This window comes from Gekko japonicus, unplaced genomic scaffold, assembly GCF_001447785.1.
Source record: "Gekko japonicus isolate JY-2015 unplaced genomic scaffold, Gekko_japonicus_V1.1 scaffold166, whole genome shotgun sequence".
Lineage (NCBI taxonomy): Eukaryota > Metazoa > Chordata > Lepidosauria > Squamata > Gekkonidae > Gekko > Gekko japonicus.
Window position 1 is genome coordinate 1,437,446 of NW_015173127.1, and position 14,167 is coordinate 1,451,612.

The 14,167-nt window shown below is 48.1% G+C and overlaps 1 protein-coding gene across 2 annotated transcripts in view; it reads left to right on the top strand.

The window, feature by feature from the left end:
• The window catches only part of SNAPC1 (small nuclear RNA activating complex polypeptide 1), a 35,405-nt gene extending 21,834 nt beyond the window's left edge, over nt 1-13,571 (top strand). For both annotated transcript variants that reach the window (XM_015422021.1, XM_015422022.1), the window contains 2 exons: nt 9,449-9,610; nt 13,190-13,571. In XM_015422021.1, the coding sequence (XP_015277507.1) occupies nt 9,449-9,610; nt 13,190-13,224 (197 nt within the window). In that variant the 3' untranslated portion in view covers nt 13,225-13,571. The remainder of the gene's footprint in view (nt 1-9,448; nt 9,611-13,189) is intronic.
• Nucleotides 13,572-14,167: the final 596 nt, after the last annotated feature.

Sequence of the window (14,167 nt, forward strand, 5' to 3'; positions counted from 1 at the left end):
TCCAACCTCTTCTTCTTCTTCTTTTACCTCACAGGGTGCCTGTTGTGGGGAGGGAAAGGGAAAGGAGATTTGTAAGCTGCCCTGAGACTCCTTTGGGTAGTGAAGGGCGGGGTATAAATCCAACCTCTTCTTCTTCTTTTACCTCACAGGGTGCCTGTTGTGGGGAGGGGGAGGGAAAGGAGATTTGTAAGCTGCCCTGAGACTCCTTTGGGTAGTGAAGGGCGGGGTATAAATCCAACCTCTTCTTCTTCTTTTACCTCACAGGGTGTCTGTTGTGGGGAGGGGGAGGGAAAGGAGATTTGTAAGCTGCCCTGAGACTCCTCTGGGTAGTGAAGGGCGGGGTATAAATCCAACCTCTTCTTCTTCTTCTTTTACCTCACAGGGTGCCTGTTGTGGGGAGGGAAAGGGAAAGGAGATTTGTAAGCTGCCCTGAGACTCCTTTGGGTAGTGAAGGGCGGGGTATAAATCCAACCTCTTCCTCTCTTCTTCTTAGCTCAGGAAGGATGGCTCCAGAGCAGACTAATTTATGCAGCACCCAAACTGCTCACTCACAGCTTGAATGCCGGTAGCTCACATAGTAGAATTTTTGCTCACAAGACTCCACAGCTTAGAGGGAGCATTGGTCTTTACATGGGTGCTTCCCTAAAAAGTGTTCGGAGGTGGGACACAGCCTTCCCTCCAAGCCCCTTTCCGTCCATTAAGTCGGTGTTACTCAAGTTGTGTGACGGACCCACCCACCTTGCCAGTGGAGCAGGGGAAGAGGCATGCTTTGCCCTATGTATGCAGTTGTTGTGTCATCGTCCCCCCCCCCCAATTTCCTACCCTGCCATCCTGTCCAGGGGCCCCCAGCCTTACTGGCCCTGTGGGACACCTTTGGAATTCTGACACAGCGTGGTGGACGCGGCCCCCAAAATGGCTGCAGCACAAGGTGGAGCCAGTCACCAAAATGGCAGCCGCAGCGTCCCTTCAGCCACACGGTAAAGATCTATGTATGGTGGTGACAGTTGCGGTCCAAGCAACGTTTTTAAAAATCTGCACAATTGAAACTCCAGTGGCCAATCAGAAGCCTTGCTAGGCAGAAGCCCCACCTGGCCCCATCCAGTTCCTAAAAACACCTGGCCAGCACCAGGAAAGAGGTCACCGGGCGCCATGTTGGGGACCCCGTTGTCCTCAGTATCATCAAGAAACCCGGGGTCCTAGATGTCGTACTGGCAGCTGAACTGATCCGGTTTGGTGTCGTGGTTAGGAGCGTGGACTCTAATCTGGGAGAACAGGGTTTGATCCCTCTCTCCTCCACACGTAGCCAGTTGGGTGGCCTTGGGTCAGTCACATGTTCTGTCAGAGCTGTTCTCTCTAGGACAGTTCTGGAAAGAGCTCTCTCAGCCCCACCTTCTCACAGGGTGTCTGTTGTGGAGTGGGGAAGGGAAAGGGATTGTAAGTCTCTCTGAGACTTCAAGTGAAGGAGGGGGTATAAATCCAATCTCCTCCTCCTCCTCAGCAGAGAAGTACAGAAAGAATGGCAAGAATTCAAGTTGCGAAAGGCTCGGGAATATTAATGGGAAAGATCTGTATGATTCAAGTTCTATATATTATTGTTGTGGGATTCTGGGACCCCAGGAGTGTTTCCATGGGACCCTCCCATTCCACTTTAGTTTCTTTATTGGTTGGTTGGGACTGGCAAGGGACTGAATCCATAGAGAGAGACCACAGTTTGTTTGTTTGTTTGTTTATTTATCAAATTTATACCCCGCCCTTCCCCCAAGTGGGCTCAGGGCGGCTTCCATAAAAACATAAATACATTAAAATATACAATATTCACCATACAATAAAACATTATGAATACAAAGTGCTGGCGGCAGATTAAAATTAGTCTAGATGGTATATTACAGGAATAAATTGCCACTGCCCAGATGTTCCACAATGTTTTCTGCTCTTAGTCCATTTGTTGTTAAGACCACGGGCCATGCTCAGCTGTAACGACCTGCAGTAGGAGCCAGCAGCAGCAGCAGCCCCTACTTAAATGCCTGGTGGAAGAGCTCCGTCTTGCAGGCCCTGCGGAACTGCAAGAGGTCCCACAGGGCCCTGATCTCCTCCGGGAGCTCGTTCCACCAGGTAGGGGCCGCCTTAAACAAAACCAGTTTATTACAATATAAGCTTCTTAAGGACAGAAAGCACTTTAGCACTTACAAATCTTTTAGGACAAAAACACAGCATTTCCAATTCAGCATAGAATAACTTCAACACAAACACAGTGCACAGGTGTGAAATACAGAGCGCCCTGGTCTAGTCAACAAGAGCTCACAGAATGAAATAAATTGGGGGGGGGGGGGGGAAAAAGGGGGAAAAAAAAACAGGTGTGAAATACAGAGCGCCCTGGTCTAGTCAACAAGAGCTCACAGAATGAAATAAATTGGGGGGGGGGGGGGAAGAAACGGTGGATAAAAGATAAGGTTGTGATAGAAATGGATGTTCAGTTACTGGTTTAAATTACTGGTGAGTTGTAATAATTATCTATTATAGGAGAGGAAAATTTGGAAATATTGGAAAGAAAAGAAGATTAATATAAGGACTTGAAATGCTTTTTGTGTGTGTGTATAGATGTACGTTTATAGAAAGGAAAAAAATGAATATATAGCTTTGATTATAATTGAAACATTGATAAATGAAGTGGAAAGTAGACAGGAATTGTGCAAATTATAGAAGTAGAATGTAATAAGATGATTAATTATATCTTGAAAATGTGGAAACATAAGACAAAGAAAATGTTGTGAGAATCTTACCAAAGAGAGAATATTGCCTATCATGACTTATTAAGGCTAACTTAAATAATTGTGTAGTTACATCATGAAAAAGATAGTTGTTATGGAATATGCGTGATCGAGGGTGAAGTGGTTAAATGCTAGTGTATAGAACTGAGTGGTGAAGTTGTATGTAGAACATATTTGCAGTATATGTCAAGGGTTTTGGTTACCCTTTTAGCTTGGATGTGTAAAGATTGGTTCTAGTCTATGTATGTAAATTTTGACGGTGTTACTGTTTCTATGCCATGGTGTAGGTTTATTCTTTCTTTAAAAACCCAATAAATATATTATTAAAAAAACAAAAACAAAAAAAACGAGAGCTCACAGACAACTGATTGATGAACAGCCCAGAGCAAAGAAGTCTTCAGCAATTCATATCCTCTGTACCCATAGGTTCAGCCAGGGGTCGTTGAGCAGGGGAACTCATTAGCATAACTCATTAGCATATGCCACACCCCCTGACATCACCGGAAGTGTGTCATAAGGCCACACACCCCGCCCCCAACTGTCCCGGCCGCCGCTGCCGGCCTTGCAGCTCCACTGCCGAGCCCCATGAGGGGCCCGGTGGTGGACCTGCAAGGCCGGCGGGAGTGCATGGAAGCCCCGCGAAGGCCCTCCCTGGCCCCAGGCAGGCAGGGGTGGGGAGAGGCAGGGAGGAAGCAACTTACCCTCCCTCTTCTCCTGCCTCCTCCTGGCTGAATGAGGGCCGGAAGCAGGGGGCGGGGCTTCGTCATGTGCCCCGCCCCCGTACCTCACCCGGGGGAACTGCGATCCCCCGTGAACCCCCCCCGAAATGACCTCTGGGTTCAGCCCACCTGGGTGATGTAAGGTTCACACACTTCTGGGAGAAGGGTATCAAAATAGAACAGTTTCCACCCTGAACTCATACCTTAGTTACCTTAGACAGTCAAGGATGTTGTGTCAAAATAAACAGAAATATCGTATCAAATTTCATTCTAAGGATCTAAGAGCCTTCAGTAGACAGATTCAGTGATGAGACTTTATCGTGGCCTTCCTGGAAGCAGAGGGCATTGTCAGGCTAGAGAGAGGCTTGAGAGGTGAGCGTAGCTAAGCCTGCAAAGCCTTATGGGAGAGGAACCAAACCGAGAGGCCTCAGCTAATCCAGGCTGTTGTACAGAAATGCCCCCCGGCTCGCTTGTTTTCCTGCCACAATTATTCTCCCAGCTTTTGTGGAAACTGCTGTTTTAAACAGTTATGTGTTTAAGAAAAAAATACTGTGTCAAAAGCAAACACAACAAGAAATGCAGCAACAACTAGCCAAATTCCATAAGAGTGTAAGCGCAGCCAGGCTGGGTCAGACACATGGTCTATCTAGTCCAGCATGTGGCTTCACAGTAGCTGGCCAGGTGCCCCCCACGGCAGGGCATGAAGGATAAAACTTTACTGTGTCCTCCTCCAGCAGTCTTGTTCAGGGGCCACTGCCCCCAAACATGGAGGTTCCAATTCGTCATATTCACTGTCTAATGCTCACTGATGGAGCCCCTCCTCCATGATTGGAGCAGAGGTCCATCAGTGGCTATTAGCCACAAGGTATAGATAGGGGCTCTGTCTTCTTGGTGCTTGGGGGAGGGTCAACAGTGGGAGGGCTTCATCAGTCCAGTGGGAGGGTCCATCAGTCCTCCTCCATGATGGAGCAGAGGTCCCATCAGTGGCTGTTGGCCACAAGGTATAGATAGGGGCTCTGTCTTCTTGGTGCTTGGGGGGGGGCAACAGTGGGAGGGCTTCTAATGTCCTGGCCCCACTGCTGGACCTCCTGATGGCACCTGGTATTTCTGGCCACTGTGTGACACAGAGTGTTGGACTGGATGGGCCTTTGGCCTGATCCAACATTGGCGTCTCTTATGTTCTTATGTTCTTATGATTTTGTCGAATCCCCTTTTCAGGCCAACTGAACTAGCGGCCATCTCCACATCCTGTGGCAGTGAGTTCCACAAGTTAATTACTCTTTGAATGAGGAAGTACTCTCTTGTTTGTCCTTTCACCAGTACTGTGAGTCAAAATAAATAGGGGGAAAGGGTGTTTGTCTGGTGCCTTTGCTGTTGCCTGTCAGGCACCAAGCCAAGCAAATATTGCAAAGAAGCTCCAGAGATGCAGGGAAGCAACCAAAAAGGCCCTGTCCCTGGTCACAGCCTGCCTCATCTCAGAAGGTGGGGCTTACAGAGAAGGAGGAGGAGGAGAAGAGATTGGATTTACACGCCGCCCTTCACTTGGAGACTCAGAGAGGCTTACAATCTCCTTTTCCTTCCCTTCCCCACAACCGACACCCTGTGAGGTAGGTGGGCCTGAGAGAATTCACAGAAACTGCTCTTTTTCAAGGACAGCTCTTTTCAGAACTATGGCTGAGAGAGCTCTTTCGAGGACTGCTCCTGAGAGAACAGCTCTGAATTAACTTGTTACTGACCCTGAGAGAATTGCCCTTCCAAGGACAGCTCTGACAGAACTATGGCTTGCCCAAGGAGGAACCAAGAGAATAAACATGTTTTTATGGGGACAGATCTCCTTGAGATTGCCCGGGTGGTTCAGGATTTTTCAGCAGATGGGGCTGTGGCTCTGTGGCAGGGCATCAACTTTGTGTGGGCAAGGTCCCAGGTTCAATCCTTGGCATCTCCCGATTTAGAAGAAAAAGAAGGATTGGATTTATACCCCGCCCTTCACTTGGAGTCTCAGAGCGGCTTACAAACTCCTTCCCCACAACAGACACCCTGTGAGGTGGGTGGGGCTGAGAGAACTCTGACACAAACTGCTCTTTTTCAAGGACAGCTGTGCCAGAACTAGGGCTTGCCCAAGGTCACATCAGCAGGTGCAAGTGGAGGAGTGGGGAATCAAACCCGGTTCTCCCAGATTAGAATCCGCGCACTTAACCACTCCACCAAACTGGCTTTAAAGAACAATCAGGGAAAGATCTCAACCTAATATCTTGGAAGGCAACCACCAGTCGAAGGAAGCCGGTCTAGACTTTGATGGATGGGTTGACTTGGTCAAAGGCAATTTCATGTCACTTTGAATATTGAAACCAGGGATTTGAACGGTGCACAGAAACCAGCGCACGTCTTACGATAATGGAGAAATTATATATATGGAGCATCACTGTTAACCCTATCGCATTTTGCCACAGCTGAAACCTCTGGGTGATCTTCACAGGGTCTACGTCTATAGGCAAGGTTGCCACCTCCAGGTAACGGCTGGAGATCTCCCACTATTGCAGCAGATTTCCAGGCGACAGAGATCAGTTCACCTGGAGAAAATGGACGCTTTGGAGCATGGAATGTATGGCATTATACCCCATTGAAGACCGTCCCCAAACCCCCCCCTCAGGCTCCACCCCCAAAGTCTCCAGGTATTTCCCAACCCTGAGCTGGCAACCATGTGTAGAGCATGTTGTACATATTAGATTCCATGTCAAAAATGAAGTCAAATGAGGAGGAAGATCTATGTTTTATTTCAATTAACAGAAAAACAATTGGACCAAATAGTCCATCCAAAAATGACTACTTTCTTCTCAGCATATTCAGGAAATATGCTTCAATTAATAGGAAAACAATTAGACCAAATAACTCATCATGAATTGACAACTTTCTTCTTTTTCTTCTTCATCTTCTCCTTGAACCTATTCTGAACATATTCAGGAAATACATGATATTTTATACATGGACTGACATCATTAAGAAAACAATATTCAAAAAGTGTAATTGGTTACAAAAGACAGTGGTAATTTGAGTCATAATCCTCTGATTGGCCAGATGTAAAGAAACATATCTACGTCAAACTAAGTGTTTACTTAACCTAACCTAAATGATAATGGGCAAGGATTCTTCATACGAGACTAAAATCTTATCTGACCCAGACATTGAAAGGTTTGCCCTAAGAACTACAGAATCATGAACTTTGTACCTATTATGTTGTCTGCTAACAATATCAGACCTACAAGAGGAAAGCCTTCTATATAACGCCTTTCTAACATCCTAATAAAATATTACTTAAAGAATAAATCTATAAAAACCAGAGAAATATGAATACGAACAATCAAGAAGAAAAAAACCTATATATAAAAATCTTTATATTCCCATTCATACTACAAGGCATGTTGTGGTAATTTAAATGCTTGCTCTTCACCCACTTGGAAGGAAACCAGAAATAGCAGGACACAAGAGCAGCAATATGTACCAGCAGAGCACACGGGCTGCTGGTAGTTGGACAGGGTCATGCAAAATCGATGGGTGTGCGGACATCACCGGGCTCCAGGATGACCCGGAAGTGAAAGTCATAGTCCCATTGCACACTGCATCGGCCAGGCCGCACCTGGAATATTGCATGCAGCGTCACGAAAAGCCATTTCCCCCTATTTTAGTGGCTTCGTGAAAAATCCTGGTTCAGGCTGCATGAGGCCTACATAGAGGAACTTCCCCTCGAGACAGAGATCAGAAGAGGCGCTGTGACCTTGGTAGATTGTTTTCAGCTGGCTGGTAGGGCTTGAAACTGCCCCGGAAGCAACCAGCCCAATTAAGCACATTCCAGAGCGTTTGAATTATTAGCACCTGTGTGTTGGAGTACAGACGCTCAGCCACATAACAGGTTTCGTTTCTCCACCGCCTTTAAAGTATTATGGGATGTATTAAGCCTAGCAACAGGGAGAAGATTGCATCCCTTCTCTGGTCTGTGAGTTGGTCAACGGCCTAGACTGGGCGGGGACCAATGCTCCCTCTAAGCTGTAGAGTCATGTGAGCAAAAAATCTACTTTGTGAGCTACGGGCATTCAAGTTGTGAGCGAGCCATTTGGCTACTGCCTAAATTACTTTGCTCTGGAGCCATCCGTCCTGAGCCAAGACAAAAATGTGTGAGCCGGAGGCTAAAAAACTGTGAGCTAGCGCACACTAACTCAGCTTAGAGGGAACACTGGCGGGGACCCCTTTTTTCTATAAAAGAAGGTTTCATTCTGTAGGATGGTGGTGTCTAGGACTATGAGGCCTTGCTTGGTCAATAGTCCCGGAGCAACCCTAGCTATGGGCATCCCTTCCTGACTCTGCCTGGATAGGCTGATTGGACTCTCTCATTTTGTTGGATTACTGCACCTCCGGTAACCTAAGGAAAGTAACTCTGCAACGGCCTTGTAAGTTTTAGTTATGCTGCTTACGCTTAGAGTTTATTATTTTCCTCCCTTCGCTGTCTAAAGTCCCCTTAACGAACAAATTATATTTTTACTCTGTCGTGGTATTGTACTCCTTGAACCTCAAAGGCTAATCCATTGCCTAGACTCCGTCTTGACCACTGCCAAAAGTAACTGTTTTGTTTCTGAGCCCAGTCTGTAGTTAAACTCTGCAGGGCTGACCTTGTGTGTTTGGTGTGAGAGCCAGTTTGGTGTAGTGGTTAAGTGCGCGGACTCTAATCTGGGAGAACCGGGTTTGATTCCCCACTCCTCCACTTGCACCTGGCTGGATAGCCTTGGGCAAGCCGTAGTTCTGATAAGAGCTGTTCTTGAAAAAAGAGCCGTTTCTGTCAGAGCTCTCTCAGCCCCACCTACCTCACAGGGTGTCTGCTGTGGGGATGGGAAGGGAAAGGAGTTTGTAAACCGCTCTGAGACACCTTTGGGTAGTGAAAGGTGGGGTATAAATCCAATTTCTTCTTCTTCTTCTTAAGTTCCATAGTCAGTCTGGAAGTTTGGTCTCTTACTCCAGGACTGCTGGAAACCATTAAAAGACCTGGTGGCGGACTGCCCTAGGCTTGAGGGGTTTTTAGATTCCCTTAAGTAGTTTGTAACTCTGCTGTGCAATCTGTTCTTTGAACCCAAACGTTTGGCCGGAGGGTTGAGCGTTCGTGACATGCAGTTCTGGAGGCCTCACTTCAAAAGGGATGTGGACAGAATGGAGCGGGTGCAGAGGAGAGCGACGAGGATGATCGGGGGCCTGGAGACCAAGCCCTGTGAGGAAAGGCTGAGGGACCTGGGGATGTTCAGTCTGAAGAAGAGGAGGTTGAGGGGGGACAGGATGGCTCTCCTGAAGTATTTGAGGGGCTGTCACTTAGAGGAGGGCAGGGAGCTGCCCCTGTTGGCAGCGGAGGAGAGGACTCGCAATCATGGGTTTGGTGTAGTGGTTAAGTGCGCGGACTCTAATCTGGGAGAACCGGGTTTGATTCCCCACTCCTCCACTCACAGCTGCTGGATGACCTTGGGCAAGCCATAGTTCTGTCAGAGGTGTTCTTGAAAAGGGCAGTTTGTGTCAGAGCTCCCTCAGCCCCACCTATCTCAGAGGGTGTCTGTTGTGGGGAAGGGAAAGGGGTTTGTAAACCACTCTGAGACTCCAAGTGAAGGGCGAGGTATAAATCCAATCATCTCCTCCTCCTCCCCTCCTCCTCCTCCTAATTAAAGGCGGGAAGGTACCGGCTGGATATTAGGAAAAGCTTTTTTGCAGGAAGAGTTGTTCAGCAATGGAATCGGCTGCCTCTGGAGGTGGTGAGCTCCCCCTCTTTGGCAGTTTTTAAGCAGCGGCTGGACAAACCCTTGTCAGGGATGCTCTAGGCTGATCCTGCATTGAGCAGGGGGCCGGACTAGATGGCCTGTAGGGCCCCCCCCCCAACTCTGTGATTCTGTGATTCTGAGTTAATTTCTTTTAATTCTGATATCCCCTTTGCAGAAACATCGCAAGCGATAAAGAAAAGACTGAGTATGCCTGTGATTGAGCATGGCCCCCCACCTGGATCTATGCCTGTGATCACAGAGGATGAGCATGAAGATGATGATGATGATGATGATGATGATGATGATGATGAAGAAAGCGATGATTCCAGGGATGAGGGTATGCTGGAGGGCAAGGTTCCCCAACGTGGTGCCCACCATTCTTTCCGTTTGCCCCTGCTGAGCTTCTTAGAAAGTGGGTGGGGCCAGTTGTAAGGCAGGGCTTGTTATTGGCTGCCCTTATTCAGATAGAAAGATTTTCCATTGGAGGATCAGGAGGAGTGACAAGCACCTGGGCTTTCCTTCGTCTGTGGGGTTTCAGTCTCCGTTCGGGATGTCCTTCTTCGCAGGAGATATAAGAAGAAGAAGAGAAGAGATTGGATTTATACCCCGCCCTTCACTACCCAAAGGTGTCTCAGAGGGGCTCACAAACTCCTCTCCCTTCCCCTCCCCACAACAGACACCCTGTGAGGTGGGTGGGGCTGAGAGAGCTCTTGACAGAAACTGCTCTTTTTCAAGGACAGCTCTGACAGAACCATGGCTTGCCCAAGGTCGTCCAGCCAGGTGCAAGTGGAGGGGTGGGAAATCAAACCCGGTTCTCCCAGATTAGAGTCCACGCACTTAACCACAACACCAAAGTGGCTCTCATATGAGGAGAGAGGTATTCTGTTTGGCTCCGTCTCCTGATGTGGCCGTTTTTAATTTGGCTCCGCCTCCTGCGGCAGCCATTTTGGGGGCGGCGTTCATCCCCTTTCAGAATTCCAGATTTGCCTACAGGGTCAGAAAGGTTGGGAACTCCTGCTGTGGGGTATCTTTGCGCACGGCAGAAGTGCCGGGGGAGAGAGAATTGGTTCCTCCTCTCTTGGGTGTCTCCTCCTGCAATTTGTTTGTTTGTTTATGTATTTGATTTCTACCCCGCCCTCCCCACCAGGGCAGGCTCAGGGCGGCTTACATGAAATCCGACAGATAAAACAACAGTTATAAACACAACCCTAAAAACAAGACTTAAAGTGCTAGTTAAGCTTACACGGCGATGGCGAGGTATTAAAAGCAGCAGGCACACTAAAAATACAGTCAGTGGTTGTTATTACAATTTGGCGAAGCACTTGCCGTCGATGGTGGCATTGGGCAGAGGGTCTTAGTTGTTAGGTGCGGCTCCTTAACCTAAGGCCTGGTGGAAGAGCTCCGTCTCGCAGGCCCTGCGGAACCATAAGAGGAGATGTATCAATTGTCAGAGATGCTTTAGGCTGGTCCTGCCTTGGTTGTCAGAGATGCTTTAGGCTGGTCCTGCATTGGTTGTCAGAGATGCTTTAGGCTGGTCCTGCATTGGTTGTCAGAGATGCTTTAGGCTGGTCCTGCATTGGTTGTCAGAGATGCTCTAGGCTGGTCCTGCATTGGTTGTCAGAGATGCTCTAGGCTGGTCCTGCATTGGTTGTCAGAGATGCTCTAGGCTGGTCCTGCATTGGTTGTCAGAGATGCTTTAGGCTGGTCCTGCACTGGTTGTCAGAGATGCTTTAGGCTGGTCCTGCATTGGGCAGGGGGTTGGACTAGATAGTCTGTATGGCCCCTTCCAACTCTGTGGTTCCATGATTTGTCCTGCAGCTGTGTTACATACAGGGGCAAACTCACCCCTGGATTTGCAGAAGTAGCGCACATTAGTTGCATTTTTGTAACAACCGACTCCGCAATTTGATTAGTTTCTGAGATCTGATGAGATTGGGCTAGCCTGTGCTATCCAGGTCAGGGCGAAATTGTACTGGTTGCTCAACGTGGCGGTGGAAATTGCCGTCAAGTCACAGCCGACTTATGGCGACCCCATAGGGTTTTCGAGGCAAGAGACATTCAGAGGTGGTGGTTCTCTACGTTCAAGAGAGATGGCAGATTGCGATTTTGTACGGCAGTGCATTTTACGTGTATTCTGTAACTCTTTTTTTCTATCTTTTTTATAACTCTAATACATTTTTAAAGATAAAAAGAGAGACATTCAGAGGTAGTTTGCCATTGCCTGCCTCTGCGTAGCAACCCTGGACTTCCTTGGAGGGATCTCCCATCCATGTAGTAACCGAGGCCGACCCTGCTTAGCTTCCCAGATCTGATGTGATCGGGCTAGCCTGGGATCTTGTGCACTGTATGGCCTCCTGCCCCTTGGGGAGAAAGTACGTTTCAGGGAGGGAAAGACCAGATGAAGAAACTTTTATGAACAAAGGGTGACTTCATCCAGCACTTGGTGTACAAAGTGCTGTAGAGTGACAAGTTCATTCGTCCCCATACAAGAACTCTGTGGGGGAGACAAGCCAGTTTGGTGTCGTGGTTAAGTGCGTGGACTCTAATCTGGGAGAACCTGGTCTGATTCCCCACCCCTCCACTTGCACCTGGCTGGATGACCTTGGGCAAGCCATAGTTCTGTCAGAGCTGTTCTCGAAAAAGGGCAGTTTCTGTCAGAGCTCTCTCAGCCCCACCTACCTCACAGAATGTCTGTTGTGGGGAGGGGGAGGGAAAGGAGTTTGTAAGCTGCTCTGAGACTCCTTTGGGTAGTGAAGGGCGGGGTATAAATCCAACATCCTCCTTCTCCACTTGCACCTGGCTGGATGACCTTGGGCAAGCCATAGTTCTGATAAGAGCTGTCCTTGAAAAAGAGCAGTTTCTGTCAGAGCTCTCTCAGCCCCACCTACCTCACAGGGTGTCTGTTGTGGGGAGGGGAAGGGAAAGGAGTTTGTGAGCCGCTCTGAGACACCTTTGGGTAGTTAAGGGCGGGGGTATAAATCCAATCTCTTCTTCTTTTACCTCACAGGGTGTCTGTTGTTCTTTTAATAAGACGTCTGTCTTGTTTCAGCGTAATATACATTCCCTTTCTACCCAGTGTGGTATGGTGTATGTACCAGTACACCACTTGCAGTGTCCTTTTTAGAGAAACTAGGGTCTGGGAGACCCAGGTTTGAATCCCTGCTCATGCCATGGAAGCCCGCTGGGTGGCCTTGGGCCAGTCACCTGCTCTCAGCCTCACCTACCCTGCAGGGTGGTTGTAAGGATGAAATGGAAGAGAGAAGAACGACGTAAGCAGCTTTGGATCCCCACTGGGAAGAAGAAGAGTTGGTTTTTATACCCCGCCCTTAACTACCCAAAGGAGTCTCAGAACGGCTTACAATCTCCTTTCCCTTCCCCTCCCCACAACAGACACCCTGTGAGGTAGGTGGGGCTGAGAGAGCTCTTTCAAGGACTGCTCCTGAGAGAACAGCTCTGAGAGAACTTGTGACTGACCCAAGGTCAAACCAACAACTGCACATGGAGAAGTGGAGAATCAAACCCAGTTCTCCCAGATTAGAGTCTGCACTCCTGACCACTACACCAACTGGCTGTAGAAGAAGAAGAGAAGAGGAGATTGGATTTATACCCCACCCTTCACTACCCAAAGGAGTCTCCGAGCGGATTACAATCTCCTTTCCCTTCCCTTTCCCTCCCCACAACAGACACCCTGTGAGGTAGGTGGGGCTGAGAGCGTTCGTGAGAGAGCTGTGACTGACCCAAGGTCACCCGGCTGGCTTCATGTGGAGAAGTAAGGACTCGAATCCGGTTCTCCACATTAGAGTCCTGCACCTTTTAACCACTACAGCAGACTTGCTCTCCAGAAAGGCAGGGTTCTATAAAGTAAGCAAGTAGAAGTCAGCATAGCTATTTATCACTTTGTTCTCTTCTTTTTCAGACTTCCTCCCCGCTAAGAGGAAAAGGGTTCTTTAACGGGTCATCCAAACGGAAAAACAGTTTTTGACTGAACTGCACACGTTGCCAGTGGAAGGGGCAAAGGCGGCCTGGCACCCATCTTAAAAAGAGGAAACGCCAATTCCCGTGTTAACAAGGCACAAAGCAACAACAGTCTCTATGGAAAGAGAGCTTAAATGAAGGACTATATACTACGTGTGTCTTGCAGCGCAACAGAAGGATATCTACTTCAGGAGGGATATTGCGCTTCTGTACCTTGATACTTGCTGGCGAGTTGTTCTCATGTGCATATGTAAACGTGTACAGATGCCTCATCTTTAGAGTAGATTTTTGATAGAACGCTTTCCCCCCCCAAATCCTTTCACTGCGTGCGTTACATAGAACTGTATGTTTGTCATTGTGTCGTCATTATTGATTTTAGCAATTCCAGTGATTGTGTAAAGTGTACTGAATTAAATTATTATTAATTATTATTATTATTTGCAACTTCGCATGTATCCATGTTGTCCTTGCGTCCGTGGCTATGGTTGTGATTGGGGGGTCTCCGGAGCTGGGTTGGTTGGTGTGTGTGTTGAGTGTTAAAGTGCCGTCAAATCACTCCTGACTTATGCTGACCCTATGAATGAAGGACCTCCAAAACGTCCTCTCGTTAACAGCCTTGCTCAGGTCTTGCAAACGGAGTCCCGTGGGTTCCTCGTTTGAGTCAAACAGCCTTGCTCAGGTCTTGCAAACGGAGTCCCATGGGTTCCTCGTTTGAGTCAATCCTGCCCAGTTTTGGGCGGCGGCCGCTGAAGACTCTATAGGTTTTCTGAGCCATTTTCCGATTATGTATTCATGGTGAAAGCCCTCCTTGTGTTCCACTCGGCAATCAGCGGGAGTGGTAAACTTAGGCATCTTGATTGCTGATTCCTCCAAATTTGATTTTTCCAAATGCTTCTAGGCAGGGGTCATTTCGTAGGGA